The sequence below is a fragment of the Vitis riparia genome, chromosome 7 (assembly GCF_004353265.1).
Source record: "Vitis riparia cultivar Riparia Gloire de Montpellier isolate 1030 chromosome 7, EGFV_Vit.rip_1.0, whole genome shotgun sequence".
NCBI lineage: Eukaryota > Viridiplantae > Streptophyta > Magnoliopsida > Vitales > Vitaceae > Vitis > Vitis riparia.
Window position 1 is genome coordinate 22,484,651 of NC_048437.1, and position 17,292 is coordinate 22,501,942.

Below are 17,292 nucleotides of genomic sequence, written 5' to 3' on the forward strand. Positions count from 1 at the left end.
TAATCTTTGATAGAGGCTATGGGCTACCAAGTTATCATCCATTTTTTTCTCCTAGTTTATGATTTTGCTCAATTGGAGTGTTGCTGATTTACATCTTAACATCCCTATCTCCCTTAGCAAATCAAGATATATTTTGTTAGGAAATAAATATTCATCCTTTGAGCATGGCACTTTAATCCTAAAGAAATACCTTACTAGTGGAGAAATTGCTAAAGAACTCAGAACAAGTGTTCATGAAGTGAGTGGTCTTACATGCAGCGCCAGAGTGGCACCAAACCGCTTACTTGCTAAGGTGGGTTCAATTCCCATTCCACAACATATTTGGAGAAGGTATGATTTTCCTTACTTCTCCAGCTTATCTAATGGAGAATGGAGAGCTCTGTAACAGGATCTGGAATTACTGTAATTTCCTGTTCCTATTGCTGTAATTTCTATAGACAATGGTGATGGTTTTGTCTAGAGGAGGTAGAAGACGGTTTACTGTGGAATCCAAAGCTTTTGAACTTGTGATCAATGAAGTAGGAGGAAAGCTGAGAGGTTGTATATGGGAGAGATGCAAAGGGTTATCATCTTGGATCAGATTTGGAGATGCAATTCTCAGTAGTTTGTTGGTAGGAGTGGAGATCTGCTGTAGAGATAGAGATGAGAGTAATTGGTCCCTTGCATGGGTGGAGGAGGGAAGGAAGTATAGATTGGAGCGGCGTACAAATGAGGCAGGTAGATTCATTCTTTGTTCTGTTCGTGATTTGGAGGCTAAAAGGTTTTGCTTAATTTTTCCAGAAGGAAAGAGGCTATCTGGGGGATGGAATACCTTGGCTGAGATGCTGAGAGAGGTTGGGGTAGCTCCATCTAAAGGAGTAAAGGATCCTCTTCCTCTTGAGGTGTTGAAGAAGGAAAAGGAGCCTGATCAAAGGACATATGCGGATGTAGCAAAACTGAGAGTGGGGAGACTTGGGGATAAGGTTTGGCTGGAAGCGGGAAGGAGGGTGAAGCCTGGTAGATTAGAGCAGCTGGGTCGTTGCTTAGTGGGTAGATGGGATAAGGTGGAGAACCATCCCCCTGCGTTGGATGTTCTGAAAAACTGGGTTGTCCACGCTTGGCTCCTCAAAGGCAAGCTGGACTTAGCTGTAATGGGAGGTGGGCTAATACTCTTTGAGTTCGAATTGATTAGTGAGGCCGAGCGGGTTCTTGCTAGAGGGAAGAGAAAGGTTCTAGGCAGTGTATTATTGATGGAAAGATGGCACCCGGAGGTGGGGTGCTTTAGCAATGGAGCTTTTGCTAGCGAGGTATGGGTGAGAGTGGTAGGTCTGCCCCTTCATTTATGGAATTGAGAGGTGTTTAAGTTGATAGGAGATGGTTGTGGTGGGTTCATTGCTGTGGATAACAAGACGGATTCAATGGCAGAGCTGCAATGGGCTAGAATGTTGGTGAAATCGGCGGGCAGGGACTCTCCTTCCTCTGTCCAGATTGTGGATGAGATGGGGTGCTTCTCAGTCCAGTGTGGTGGGAATCACCACCTTGGTTCTCTCAGGTGGTGCCGGCGGGAAGTGGCCTCGGGATAGGGGATGCAGTGGTTGTTGAAGTTACAGGGAGTAGGTCTTGTGATGAGTGTAGAGGAGGCGTGCTGGTGAAGGTTGGACAACCGAAGGAGCAGAGGGGAGCAATTGAGCCGCCTTGTGGTAGTTCTTCAAAAGGGGTTTCAGATTGTCCAGTTGAGCTGGCTGAAAGGGGGCCTGGAGAGGAGGTGACTGATGGAGAAGACAGCTGCGGGATCAGAGCTCGAGGTGGAGGGAAATTAGCAAAAATGGGAGGTTTTAAATCTGGGCCAGCAGATTGCGTGTTTGGGCCTGATTGGGAGGCCCAAGTCAGGAGCGGGCTTGGAGAGGATGGTAATAAGTCAGATTTTGTGGGAACCCAGATTTTTGGGCCAGATTGTGAGCCCAGGCCCATCACGTTAAAAGGATGGGTAATGGGCTGCGAGGAGAGGCCTTTCCTCATAAAGGGGGCGATTGCGGGCTGCGAAGGGAGGGCCGACATGGGTCTTGAGCCTGAGTTGGGAGGGATAAGAGGATTTAGGGCTCCTCCTCGTGCCGAGGCTGGGGGGATGGAACTTAGGGCTTCGATGGAAGAGTCGGGTGACCAAGTTAAGGAGGACGGGGGGATCGCGTGCTTCCTAGGAGAAGATTGGAGGGATTCGGAGTCTCTAACGGCGAAGGCGAGAGCGCGGATGACTGAAGAAGCGTTGTCGGCTGAAGCATCCAGGTACGAGCCCGTTACCGATGTTCTTGGGGAGGATCGGGTTTTCTTCTCTTCTTCTTCTCTTTCTGGGTGCGATCGGGCTATGGTGGTGGGGGGTGTTAGGGGAACGGTAGTCATTGACGAAGGTGATGGGTTTCAAGCTCCGTTGCGTGCCGTGTTGACTGATGGCAGTCCGTGGGAGTCGGGTACAGAGGGGGGAAAGAACAAGGGTTTCGGATCAAAGGAGAGTGAGGATCTGGAGGAAGAAAAGGGGCAGGGTTGCGGATGGGATGACAGTAGCTTGGCTAAGTTCAGTAAGACGTTGGGATTTTCGACAGTTGGCGTTGAAGGGGAAGTCCTTAAATTACTATTAAGGCTGAAATCAAGGAGGGATCAAGGCAAGAAGAAAGGTATTGCGGGGATGACTAGGTTTGATAGGGAAGTGAAAAAATTGGAATGGTCGATTAATTATGAAGGAGAAAGCAGGAAGAAAGGCTCGGATAGAAGAAACGGGGATAGAGCTCTGTGTCTTAAATGAAAATTAAAATCCTATCTTGGAATGTCCGGGGGGTGAATGATAGGAATAAGAGAAGTTCAATTAAGGCCTTAATCAGATCCCATAAAGTGGATTTAGTTGCCTGCAGGAGACTAAAATGTCTCAGATGTCTTTAGGGGTGGTGAGAGTCTTGGTGTGGGGAGATTTTTAGATTGGGGAGTTCTGAATGCGAGGGGGGCAGTGGAGGGGTGTTGGTTTTTTGGGACAAAAGGTTTGGAGCTGGAAGGGATGGAGGTGGGTCTCTTCTCCATCTCCTGCTGGTTCAAGAACTGCGAAGATGGATTTAATTGGGTTTTTTCAGGAGTGTATGGCCCTACCTTAAAGAGATATAGAGAGCTGTTTTGGGAAGAGCTAGGGGCCATACGTGGACTCTGGAGCAATCCTTGGTGTATCGGAGGTGACTTCAATTTAATCAGATTTCCGAATGAGAGTAGAAGAGGGGGAAGATTGTCTTCTTCAATGAGAAGATTTTCGGAAGTGATTGATGACTTGGATTTGAGGGATCTCCCCCTTCAGGGGGGTCCATTCACCTGGAGTGGAGGACTGAACAATCAAGCTATGACCAGGATAGATCGATTTTTGGTGTCGGAGGATTGGGAGGGTCACTTTAAGGGGGCGGTGCAGTGTACTCTTCCTAGGCCTGTGTCCGACCATTTCCCTATTTTATTGGATGGGGGAGGGATTAGAAGAGGTCCTATTCCTTTCCGTTTTGAAATTATGTGGCTTAAGGAGGAGGGATTTAAGGATCTGTTGAAGGGGTGGTGGCAGAGTCTAAGCTTTAATGGCTCGTTTAGTTTCATCCTTGCTGAGAAGTTGAAGGCTTTGAAGGCTATTCTAAAGTCGTGGAATAAGGATGTTTTTGGGCAGGTGGGTGTCAATAAGAAAGTGGCCCTGGACAAGGTGAATTTCTGGGATGGTCAGGAGAAGCTTCCCTCTTATCATTGGAGGAATGGAAGCTAGAAAGGTAGCAAAGGGGGACTTCGAGAAATGGGCTCTAATGGAGGAGATTTCTTGGAGACAAAAATCAAGAGAAGTTTGGCTAAGGGAGGGTGATAGAAACACAGTTTTTTTCATAAAATGGCTAACTCCCATAGAAGGAGAAACTGCTGTCCAAGATTAAAGTGGATGGTGTATGGTTAACAGAGGAGCAGGAGATAAAGAGAGGGGTGGTTAGAGCTTTCAAGGACCAATTGACTGACCCGGGGGGCTGGCATCCTTCTATGGAAGGTCAGGACTTTAATAGAATTGGAGATGAGGATGCAGCTAGACTGGAGGAGGTTTTTTCTGAGGAAGAGGTCTCAAGGCTCTTTCAGACCTGAACGGGGACAAGGCTCCGGGTCCAACGGTTCCCCCTTAGGTTTTGGCAGTTTTGCTGGGATGTTGTCAAAGAAGAGATCATGGGTTTTTTGTTAGAATTTCATGAGCGCGGCAGATTCGTTAGGAGCCTAAATTCGACCTTCCTGGTCCTAATCCCAAAAAAAGCCGGCGCCGAGGACCTTAGAGACTTCAGACCAATCAGTTTGGTGGGTGGTTGTATAAACTGTTGGCAAAAGTGTTAGCCAACAGGCTTAAGAGGTAGTGGGCAAAGTGGTGTCTTCAGCTCAAAACGCTTTTGTTGAAGGAAGACAGATTCTCGATGCTGCCCTTATTGCCAATGAGGTAATAGATTCTTTGTTGAAACGAAATGAGAGTGGGGTGTTATGCAAATTGGACTTAGAGAAGGCATACGATCACATAAACTGGAACTTTTTGCTGTTTGTATTGAAAAGCATGGGATTTGGGGAAAAGTGGAATGGGTGGATCTCCTGGTGCATCTCTACAGCAACGTTTTCAGTATTGATCAATGGCACCCCGGAAGGCTACTTCAACAGTTCAAGGGGGCTGCGTCAAGGGGACCCCCTATCCTCTTACCTTTTTGTGATAGGAATGGAGGCCCTTAGTAGGCTGATCCATAGAGCAGTGGGGGGAGGGTTCCTATCAGGCTGTAGGGTTAATGGAAGGGGTGGGAATGGGGCTTTGGTCTCTCATTTGCTGTTTGCCGACGACACGTTAGTGTTTTGTGAAGCTTCTGAAGATCAGATGGTCCACCTAAGCTGGTTGTTGATGTGGTTTGAAGCCATATCAGGCTTGAGAATCAACTTGGACAAAAGCGAAATTTTGCCGGTTGGTAGAGTGGAGAATTTGGAGAATTTGGCTCTTGAGGCTGGCTGTAAAGTGGGCAGGCTGCCTTCTTCTTATTTGGGGATTCCTTTGAGGGCGAATCACAAGTCTGTGGCTGTTTGGGATGGGGTGGAAGAGAGATTCCGGAAACGGCTGGCCTTGTGGAAGAGACAATTTATCTCCAAAGGAGGGAGAATTACTCTAATTCGGAGTACATTGTCAAGTATGCCCATATACTTGATGTCTTTAATTCGAATGCCTAGAGTGGTTAGTCTAAGGTTGGAGAAAATTCAAAGGGATTTCTTGTGGGGAGGGGGTGCTTTGGAGAGGAAGCCTCACTTAGTTAATTGGGATACTGTTTGCATGGATAAAAGGAAGGGGGGGTTTGGGAGTTAGACTTCTTTCCATCCTTAATAGGGCCCTTCTTTGCAAGTGGAATTGGCGTTTTGCGATTGAAAAGGAGAACTTTTGGAGGCACGTCATTAGTAGGAAGTTTGGGGAGGAAGAAGGGGGTTGGAGTTCTAGAGAAGTTAGGGAGAGTTATGGAGTTGGATTTTGGAAGGAAATAAGGAAGGAAGGTGCCCTTATGCAAAATAAAGTCGTTTTTTTAGTGGGGAATGGTAGAAGGGTAAAATTTTGGAAGGATATATGGTGGGGGAATCTCGCCTTATGCAATTCTTATCCCTCCTTGTATGCTTTTGCCTCCTCGAAGGAGGCTTGGGTTGAGGAGTTTTGGGACACTTCGGGAGGGGAAGGGGCTTGGAGTCCTAGATTTTCTAGGCCCTTCAATGATTGGGAGGTGGAGGAGGTGGAGAGGCTTCTTTTGGCAATCCGAGGTGCAAGGCTTAGTCCTCTTATGGAAGATAGACTGATGTGGAAGGTGAATTCGAATGGGATTTTTTCAGTTAAATCTCTCTATAATGATCTATCTTCAAGAAGAGCTGGTCTTGTCCCTCATGGCGTGATATGGAACCCTAGTGTGCCTTCCAAAGTGAGCTTCTTTGCTTGGGAGGCTTCTTGGGGTAAGGTGCTCACTATGGATCAGCTTAAAAAGAGGGGGTGGGCTGTTGCTAATAGATGTTTTCTGTGCTGTGAGGAAGAGGAGTCAATTGATCACATTCTTATACATTGCTCCAAGGCAAGAGCTTTATGGGATTTATTGCTTGCCCTTTTTGGAGTGTGTTGGGTCTTCCCATCTTCGGCTAGAGAGACCCTTATTGAATGGAGGGGCTTTATGTTGGGCAAGAAGCATAGAAAGGTGTGGAAGGCAGCCCCGTTGTGCCATTTTTGGGCGATTTGGTTGGAAAGAAACAGGATTGCTTTGATAATGAGGACTTTTCGGTTCATAGGTTGAAAAATTCTCTTGTTTGTAATCTTTGGGTGTGGACAAAAACAATTGTAAATGAAGGTTCTCGTACTTTACCTAGTTTTATTGATTGGCTAGGCGCTAGATGAGGGTCGGGTTTGTTTTTCTCTTCTTTTGTGTGTGCCTTAAGGGGCCTTTTGTATACTCCCTGTATGCTATTGGGTTTTCCTCTTGGTGCCCTTTTCTAATATATTGCTACCTTTGCCTATCAAAAAAAAAGAAAAATCCTAAAGAAATACCTTAAGACTCCCTAGATCCTTGATTTCGAATTTATACAAATAAGTCTTTAGTCTTTGAATTCCCCCTCATCATTTCTAGATTTCTAGTAATGATAATGACATCCATAAAAACTATCAAGGCAGTCAACTTACTAGAGAAGTTGTGTTTGATAAGCAGTGTGTGTTCCCCTTGACTTTGATAGATGTTCATTGTTATCATTGATTTTGTAAATCTCCCTAACCATGCTCTTGGAATTTGTTGAAGTCCATAACAATACTTATTAATAGGAAGAAGATTGATTGGTAAAAGCACACTTTCTAGCCTTCCAATTTACTTCATGTCTTTACTTGTCATCCCTTGAAATGTGAGCTTAAGACTAGAAAAGATTCAAAGGGACTTCTTATGTGGGGAAGGGGGGGAGGATTTCAAAGAAGGGCTCATCTAGAGAAATTGGTCGATAGTCTATATGGAAAGAAGGGTGGGGGCATGGGTGTTAGAAATTTGTCTACTCTAAAAAAGCCCCTCCTTAGAAAATGGTGTTGGAGATTCACAACTGAGAATGAGACCCTGTGGAAGTAGGTGATTTAAGGGAAGTATAGGGAGGAAGAAGGGGATTGGCGTTCTAAAACATCAAGGGATAGATATAGAGTAGGGTTGTGGAAGCTATTAGGAGTAAGTGGGAGGAGTTTATTAAAAGGGTTGGGTTTGGGGCGGGAAATGGTAAGAGGGTGACATTTTGGAAGCACATGTGGTGCAGCTATAATTCATTGGAAGAGGTGTTCCTTGGCTTGTTTCTCCATAGCTACTACTAAGGATGCCTTGTTTCTCCATAGTAGGCTGGGCGGTGGGCAGGGCTGCGAGTTAGGAGAGGTGGAGGCTTTTTTTAGGAGGTTGGAAGGACAATTGATTAGAAAGATGTAGAGGACTTCATGGTTTGGCGGGATTCAAAGAGCAGCATTTTTACAATTAAATCCTTGTATTCCTCCGTAACAAATTGCAATATGGAGCAGTTTCCAATAAGCATTTTGTGGAACCCTCAGGTTCTGATGAAGGTTAGTTTCCTTTTCTTTGGAAGCTTCACGGAGAAGAATTTTGTCTTTGAATCAGCTCAAAAGGAGGGGAGATTGTCGAGTAGATGTTATTTGTGTAAAGGAAGAAATAGCGGATCGTATCCTCCATTGCTCCAAAGCAGGCATGCTGTGGTGGTTAGTTTTTGCTCTATTTGGAGTTCAATGGGTGATGTCCTCTTCAATTAAAGATGTCCTTCTTAGTTGGCATAGATCATTTGTAAGGAAGAAGAAAAAGAAACCACGGAGAGCAACTCCTTTGTGTTTATTTAGGACCTTATGGAAGGAGAGAAATAGGAAAGCTTTTGAAAACACCAAGAAGGCGGATCAAACAATTAAACGATCTTTTAGGTACATGTTCCTAGAATGAGTTAAGGTCCACATAGGAGATCATTCTTTAACTTTATTTGATTTTATTGTTTGGCTGAGCGGCAAGTAAGGAAAGGTGTTGTTTTTTGCATTCCCCTCCGCTTTTTTGGCTTTTACCATCTTGCATACACTGTGTACTTTTGTACGCCCTTTTTTGTTGGCATTTTTAATTCATTTGTGATTACCTATCAAAATAATAATAATAATAATAATAATAATAATAGGACTTCGTGAGTAAACTTTGTTCTTTCAAGTTCGTAAGTTAATAGTAATAATAGGACTTCGTAAGTTTGCAAACTTTGTTCTTTCTAGCCTTGTCACCAAACCTCTGTAGGCTATCCATTTATACCCCCTATTCTAAGTCACCATGTAAAAAGGCATTCTTCACATTAAATTGTTGTAAGGGCCAATCAAGATTAGCAGCTGAAGATAACATACGAATCTGTTCATTTTTGCCACAAGTGCAAGGGTCTCTTAGTAGTCAATAAACTTTGTTCTTTCAAGCCTTGTCACCAAACCTATGTGGGGTATCCATTTATACCTCATATTCTAAGTCACCATGTAAAAAGACATGCTTCACATTAAATTGTTGCAAGGGCCAATCAAGATTAGCAGCTGAAGACAACAAAATACGAATGTGTTCATTTTTGCCACGAGTGCAAGGGTCTCTTGGTAGTCAATACCATAAGTTTGCTTGAATCCCTTGGCTGTCAACCTAGCTTTACACCTTTCCATTGCCTCATCAGCCTTCTTTTTAATTGTGACAATCCACTTACAGCCTTCTATTTTCTTCATTTTGGGAAGCTCGACTATATCCCACATCTCATTTTTTTCTAGGGTTTGCATCTCCTCATTAATTGATCTCCTCTAATTTTTTTCTCCAAGTGCCTCTTGGACTTATGTTTGGAATGTCAATAATAGACATTTGGAAAAGCTCAGTATGTAGAAAATAAATGTACTGAGGTAAAATTTGAAATAGGATGTTGGGTGCATTTTCTAGTGCCTTTCCTCAATGCAATAAGCCAATACAAATCATCATAGGCACTAGGATGCTGGGTGCATTTTTGAGTGGCTCTCCTCAATGCAGTAGGCCAATTCATCATAGGCAGTAGCATGGGTATTTTTATTACTGAGCTAACAAGTTTCACAATTGAAGTGTGTAAAGGAAGGTAAAGTAGGAACTAATAGATGGAGCATGGTAAAAGAAAGGTGACCAAGATGACAGTGCCGCTGGTATGGGGAGACAATTGTATGGAGAGCAAAGGACTTGTGTAACAACAATAATTTGAGTCCATTTTTTCACATCTTCCATCAATCGTCTTCTTTATCTTTAGTTCCTGAAAAATGCAATATGACGGATAAAATGTGATTGAACAGTTCAAATGAGAAACTAGTTTACAAACAAACAATATGTTGGAAGGAAAATTAGGGATGTATAAAACAAACGAAAGTATAAAATCAAACATACTAACTATTCCAATCCCATGAATAGGAGATTTGGAACCATTCGCAATAGTAGTTTTGAACATAATGAGTACATTGCTTGGTTCCATGGTCTCAGCCACACCACGGGTTGTGCGGCCTCCACCTCCACCATGACCTTCATGTATAGGACTATAGGAGTTAAGCGGCTAAAAAGAGCAGCAAGAGTTGATGTATTGAATTTGTCAAGTGTAGGTTGATTTAGGCTAACATGCTGAACACAATCAAAGACTTCTCCAATAGTGGGCACTTTTGCACTAGAAAGAATCTGTGAGCATACAGTTTCTAGCTTTGGTTAAAGCTTTAGAGATGAATTTAGCTATGTGAAATTCTTCTCAGTGGCACTTCTGAATCTCTAAATCTAAAGTCAAGGGCTTATAGACGTTCAACTCTTCCTATATAGTAATATTGTTGAAGTGATCTATAGCCTTATCGGCAAGAGAAGAGATTTTGATAGAGTTCATAAATACAAGAAACATTTTTGGCAAGAAAATACATTTCAGCTAATGTATTCCAAATATCCTTAACAAAACTGAGATAGGAGACACTATTGAATACATTTGGGTCCATGTTATTCATTTCATAATTTCTGTATATTTTGAATGAAGTTACAACAAGGATATTTATAAGCCTATAACAGTAAAAGAAAAGAAAATAAATTGAAAATATTCTCATAATTTCTCCTCCAATCTCTCCAACAATATTTCCTATAATATCTTATAATGTTTTCTATAATTGCTTTTCTAATCTTGACAACCTGCATTCCTTAAGGGTGCCTTTGGTTGACTAGCATCTAGACTTGGGAATGGAGATCATATTTCCATACTGAATTTTTGGAATATATGGATGTGGAATTTAAATTCTAATGTTTGCTTCAGAATTTGAAAGTCCTGTCAAATTTATTTCCATCATAGAATTTCAAAAATATTTATGTATTTATTTATAAATGAAGGGGAAAAAAAAAAGTCCAGCCTCCTTTTATCTTCATTCCTTAGAATGAGAATAAAAAAAAATACTAAATCTTTCATTGGAATGAGATTTTCCCAGTCTTAAGGGGTGCTCATCTTCTACTTGGATATGAGATATCCAGTTCCTAACCGAGATATACGTGAACCAAAAGCTTCCTAAAGAGTAACCATCAAAAATAAATTTTACACACAACCTTACTGAGGGAGTTCTAAGTAGAAATGGTAGTTGGGAATCTTCTACCATTTTCATAACTCCTTCATTCCTTTTAAGATGCACCAAAGTGGGATCCCATTGAACTCTTTTGCTATCCAAATCTAAACAGGAGCGAAGAAAGTACTGTTATCGGTTATCCTAAACTAAGTCTTCTGATTGTACCTATCTAAGAAAACTCTTGACTTCCTTTCAAACCTAAATGGTCCAAATCAAGGATAGGAAGACAAGACTACAAACGTTTTGACTCTACTTCCACATTTAAGAGCAGCTCCAGCTTCTAGTTGTAGCTCTTCCTCTATGTATAATGTATGTTACACCTGAAGTGCATACAAGTGCAACCTTCTTACCACATTCAAGATCAACTCCAGTTTCTAGTGTTATTACCCTCCATGTGTAGTAAGGGAATTTGCATGACAACCTTCCTGAACCGGAAAAATAGGTAAAGGATTTAATACAAAAGGACATAACAAAATGTTTTACTAGTCACATGGGCATTGAGACTTAATTTTTATTTCCCTTTCATATGCACATTTTTATTTAAAGGTGTAGAAGATTGAAAAAACAGAAAGATGTATGCAAGGTTTTCCTCGTGTGGCACATCATATATTTGTGAGGAAGTTTTTTTTTTGCGGACTTCAAATAGTGAAACTGATATCTAATAATTCTACCAATTAATAAGTTTTGCCGTCTTCCTTGATCAGTGCTTGTCAGAAAGTCTCCTGTGTAACATATAGATGCTTTTGAATGGGCTTCCTAAGCCCCAGTCCAATCCGAATTCCATTCAAGCATGTGAAAGGATTTAACCCAAAGAAAGCTCGTCATTGTTCATGGCTGCTTTCCTACTGGTAGCATGGTTCCTTCCTTCCTAACAAATGGAGAGCTCATGAATCTATGTTTTGAGCTTGTTCACTGTGTATTTTATCTTGTTCTCTGTCTCTACTAATTTGCTTTTTGAATGTTAGTTCTGGAATGCAAGTTTCACATAATTTTGTCGTGTTTTTGATAGAATAAAATTCCTCTTTTTGTGATGATGAGTTTGATCATGCTCCAACTTGTAGAGGCAGTTGTTTTCTGAAAAATAGGCTTTAGCGGTATTCTATAGTTGTAATCACATTAGTCGGCAAATTGGCTGCATCAAGATCATATTCAATACTTCAATTTCCATTTGAAGCAAACAGAACCCTGAGTTTACCTGCATGTCTTGGCAGGTCTACATCTGGAACCGAGGAAACTCTACACCGCTCGAGGTTTTGTCCGGCCATCTAATGACCGTGAACTGTGTGAGCTGGAACCCTAGAAGGCATCAAATGTTGGCATCAGCTAGCGACGATCATACAATCCGTATATGGGGACCGAGCCAGCCCAGAAACATAACAACCACCTGAAAAGTGAATCAATTTCCACAACCTATGTATATAGCTTGCCCCATTTTCTTATTCATTCATGCATTTGTAAATCTGTGGACTTACCACAATTTGTCTTATAAATTTTGTATACCTTTCTTTCCTCTTCCCTTGTAAATCCCCAATTCTAGCCACCTATTCTCTCCTGCAACTCTTGAGCATTTTCTAAATATTTAGACATGGGTAGCTTTTTCAATGAGGCTGGTTCTATTTTATGAGATGTAGTTGAGCTTAGCCTCAATTCATACTCGAGCATAAGGGAAAGTTATGAATGTAGTGCAGTATTTTTTTCTCCAATTGTTATTTGATGTTATTAAATTCCTTTAGACCATGTTTGGTTCGTCGGATATAACATGGGATGGGATAAGAAAGGGGAACAAGTTTAAATATTTAAATAATGAATATTGTTAAACATAACAAAATTTTCATTTTTTAAATAGAAAATATTTAAATGTGATATAATTTTTATTTTAAACATTGAAAATAATATATATTTTTTATTATTTTTTATTCATTTCAAAAATTAAATATAAATATAATATAATATAACATACCTCATTGAATATGTTACCTTAAAATATCATGTTCGGATATATATATATATATTTAAGGATATCATATCCCATTGGAAATCATATCTTAAGATATGCATATCTTATTCAAGGGGATATGATATCCTATAATATACATATATTATCTTATTATATCTCGTTAATCAAACCTAGTCTTAGAAGCAAAAACAATAAATAGAGCATGGATTCTATTAAAGTATCAAAATGTGCTTTTTGGGTATTATATTAAAAAGGTGTTATCGATCAAGTGTGTCATGTGTTTATCTTTGGTTATGTGGTTTTTTTCTTTTTATTGTTTTACTTTTTTATCTTTCATAAAAATTTATTAAATTTATAATTTTTTAAATAAATATTAGAATCATATTTTTCATTAAAAATAAATAATAATATTTTGTAAAATTTAACCATAAATCCTAATATATTAAAATCTCATGGGAATTTCTATCTACTTTAAAAGGAATATTATATCACAAGAAATGAATATGGATAATAATTTTTTAAATAAATAATGTAATAATTTTTAATAAATCTTTAAAATTGTTTTTTTTAAATATATAATAATAATAATTTGAAAATGAAAAGTATTGATAGTATTTCATTTAAAATTAATTATAAAAATAAATACTACTCGTTTTTTTAAATATGCAAATAAACAATTTTTTTTCATTTACACATTATACCATTACTCCTAGATTACTATCAAGGTTTAGATCAATTTGGTCTAAATTATGGTAATAATTGATATAATATTTTAGTCTCAAATTATTTTTAAAAACTACTACAATTGCTAAAGAACCAAATAAATTAAGTCCCATTAGATTTGGAATCCATTTGTCTAATGAAAAAAACAAAACCATAGAAATATAGTTTATATGTAGAGGAAAATTTGACATAATCATTTTAGACCAATTTTAGTCCAATAAATTCTAGTATGAATTGGTTCAATCCAAATTATTTTTTAAAAATGATCAAATTCCTTAACGATTTTAATGCATCAAGTCTCGTTTGATTTGAAACGTATCTATCTAATGGGAAAATTTAAGAAAACTTAGGCAAATTAATTAAAAATTGGGTACGAGTAAATGCTTGCAAGTGTATAATACTTTTTTGTTTATGCATGCAATAATTCTTACGCAAGTATGTATTATTCCCTAGTTATGCATGTATTACTCTAATTATTAAGCGAAGACTTGTGGCTCCTTCCATGAGTTTGTTAATATTCTTAATTTTTTTTAAATGAAACTTAATATGTTGTATTCGTTAATAAATTTAGTAATTTTAAAAAATATTTTAGAATGTAAAAATTAATAAAATTAACACCTAAAAATATTTTCAAACTTTTTCAATAAGAAAATGGATTTCAAATCAAGCTATACTTAATGCATTGGATACTTTAACGAGTCTAATCATTTTAAAAAATAATTTGAAACTAAAAAAAATGAGTCAATTAATACTATATTGGAACAAGACCAGTTCAAAATAACTATGCTAGTTTCTCATCTAGACCAATTTTATTCTAAGAAATTTTGGTATTAATTAACTTAATTTTAAAATTTTAAACGATTTTTACAAATTACCATATTCATTAACAAATTTAATGCATTAAGTTTTGATTGATTCAAAATTCATTTATTTAATGAGAAAATTCAAAAAAGTTTAGTGAAATTAATTGAAAATTAAGTACAAGTAAATGCATGTAAATCTATACTATTATTGATTTTTGTACGCATTGATCCTTATTCAAGCATATCTACATATTTAAAAAATAAATTATATTTTTTATAACTCATTTTAAATAAAATATTATTAATATTTATCATTTTTCAAATTATTATTATTTAGTCTTTTAAAAAAATGCAATTTATAGATTTATTAAAATTTGATATCAATATTTTATAATTTTTAGTAAAATATTATCATCTCTTAACCAAAAAAACATAATTTGTATATTTTTTTATTATTGTTATTATTTACTTAATCTCTCATGACATTATTTATTTAAACAATTAGTATGTATTTATTTTTAATTTATTACTTATATTTTAATATTTTTTAAAAAGTTGATAAAAATTTGTGTGAATTTTTAACATATTATGATTCATTGTTAAATTTTTAAAATTGTTATTATTTATTTTTAATGAAAAATAGAATTATGTAATTTATCTAAAAATGACAATTTGAGAAATTTTGTATAAATGATTTAAAAAGTTTTTTTTTTTTAAAAAAAAAAATGGTTCATGCATTTAGGAAGGTAGATACCTTTATAAAGAAGGATATATAGTTTTTGTATAAAAGAATTGTTACTTTTTAATTTGTTTGATATTAGGTTTGAAGCGAATTTTATGACTATTTTACATTGTAGGCCACTTTGGAAACAAATGTTGAAAATAATCATTGTTTGTAATGTAATTTTTTTATTTAAATAAAAAATGTTAGAAGTTGTATTTTTAAATTATCTCTTAAACATTTGGTTCATGTTCATAAAACAACAAAGAATTTATTTGGTGCGTCTAAGTTTGTTCAAGATAATAATGTCTTTTTCGAATTCCACTCATATTCTTACTTCAACAAAGATCTAGTTTCCAAAATTGTGCTACTCGAAGGAAAGCTTAAGAATGGTTTATATGTCTTTGATTAATCCTAGTTAGATATCTCCAAACAACAACAACCTTTCTTCTTTGTCAATGCTCTATCTCATGTAAATGCGCCTATTACTTCAAATTCTCAAATCCAAACTTGTAGCTTGTAGTTCTACTGCTTCTTAATGAAAAAGATCATGCACTTACCTACAATCATGAAACAATTATAGGATAATGAAGAAAATCATGCAATCAACATAAATCCTTAGAGCAGTCACAAGAGAGAAATTTTGAATGTAGTTCATGTACAATCAACACATAATATACAACCATCTTATATATGCAATAAGTTTTCTTTATGGTATCAAAGTATTGAAACTCTAATGAGTGGAATTTGAATTTTTTTTTTTCAACCCATCAATGGTTGAAGTTACTACCAAGGGTGTCTAGAGCATTGTTGTTGGCATCTTAACCACTCAAGCCATTCAAGGAGTAAATCTTATCTCCTTTAACATGGTTGCACAACTATCTCTCAAACTAACACCCTCAAACTTCCCTTCATGGCATGCTCAATTTATCTCACTACTATTAGGATAATGATCTAATGATTGATAGAACTGTCACTTCCCCCTTTCAACTGTTAACCAAAATGGACAAGCAATGCCAAATCTTGCCTATACTTCACAGATTCATCAAGATTGATTGATGTTCCACGTAATCTTCGCCTCTCTCTTTACGATGGTTATGTCATTGGTTGCATCAACCTTGACATCGTGCGAGGCATGGCAAAAACTAACTAGATTATATGCTACTTGCTCTATATCTCAAATCATGTATTTGAATGACAAGTTATCATTTCTCACCATGGGTAACAAGTTTGTTTTTAAACACCTTCAAGCCATTAAGTGCAATTCCATGAGCATACATTGATTAATTCTCCAATTTTTTTATGATGATTTCATTATCTATGCCCTTAAGAGCCTTGGGATTGACTACAAAGAGATTGTGGCTAATGTTCGAACACGTGAAAATATGATAATATTTAAGGAACTTCACCACAAACTTGTTGAGCATGAAATGTTCCTTAGACATTTAGATTTCCAAATTACGACACTCTTTATTGCCAAATTCTCTTACAAATTCACCTTAAATCATCATTGCAATAGTAACTAAAACAATAGAAATGGCAAACAAAGTGGCAATAATGCACATGGCCTTACTAGCCCAGCTTCTATCCACAACAAACCCTTAAAATCTTCATCAATTATATGCCAATTATGTGATAAGTCATAACATACTATAAAAAGATGCTCCAAAATCCATCCACCAAAGTCACCTAAACTTACTATTAGCTACACTACTATTGCAAGACTATCCACCACAAATTGGTTAGTAGACTTTGCTATTTCGCATCATATGACTAGTGATCTTAAGAACCTTACTCTTCATTCTAACTAAGATGACATGGCTATAGGTAATGGTTCTCGCCTCACTATCTCTCATATTGGCTCCATCATACTTGTTGCACCCACTCAATCATTCTTTTTAAACAATGTTTTGCGTGTACCTTCCATTCAAAAGAACCTTATTTATGTTTCCCAATTTTGTAAAACTAACGATGGCCCCATTGAATTCCTCTTTCATTTTGTTTGGAAGAATCTATGAACAAGGGTGTCATTATTTAAAGACTTCGATCGAGACAATGTTTATGAATGGAAAATGGGCAAGACTTCTTCCTCTCAACAACCACAAGCTTGTGTCAATGTCAAGGCTTCTCTATAAGAGTGGCATTATCGTCTTAACCATTCATTCTTATGCATCTTACACCATATGGTCTAATATAACTCTCTTATTCTATGAGAAAATAAAGATTAAACTGAAATGAGAAAAACACCCAAGAGGGGGGTGAACTGGGGTTTTCAAAATATTTTTCAACACAACAAATTCAAGTACAATAGAAGCAAAATAAAAAGATAGAGTTAAAGAAAGCAAACTCAGATTTTATAGTGGTTCGACACTTCCTTGCTTACGTATACTCTCCCAATCTCCTAACAGAGTGAAAGTTCCACTAACTTGAAGCTTTAACCAAGCTTCCAATT

At 37.5% G+C, this 17,292-nt stretch overlaps 1 protein-coding gene across 2 annotated transcripts in view; it reads left to right on the forward strand.

Moving 5' to 3' along the window:
• Positions 1-12,345, forward strand: part of LOC117918411 (WD repeat-containing protein WDS homolog) — a 31,645-nt gene extending 19,300 nt beyond the window's left edge. For both annotated transcript variants that reach the window (XM_034835044.1, XM_034835043.1), the window contains one exon: positions 11,848-12,345. In XM_034835044.1, coding sequence (XP_034690935.1) covers positions 11,848-12,024 — 177 coding nt within the window. In that variant the 3' untranslated portion in view covers positions 12,025-12,345. The remainder of the gene's footprint in view (positions 1-11,847) is intronic.
• The last annotated feature ends 4,947 nt before the right edge of the window (positions 12,346-17,292 follow it).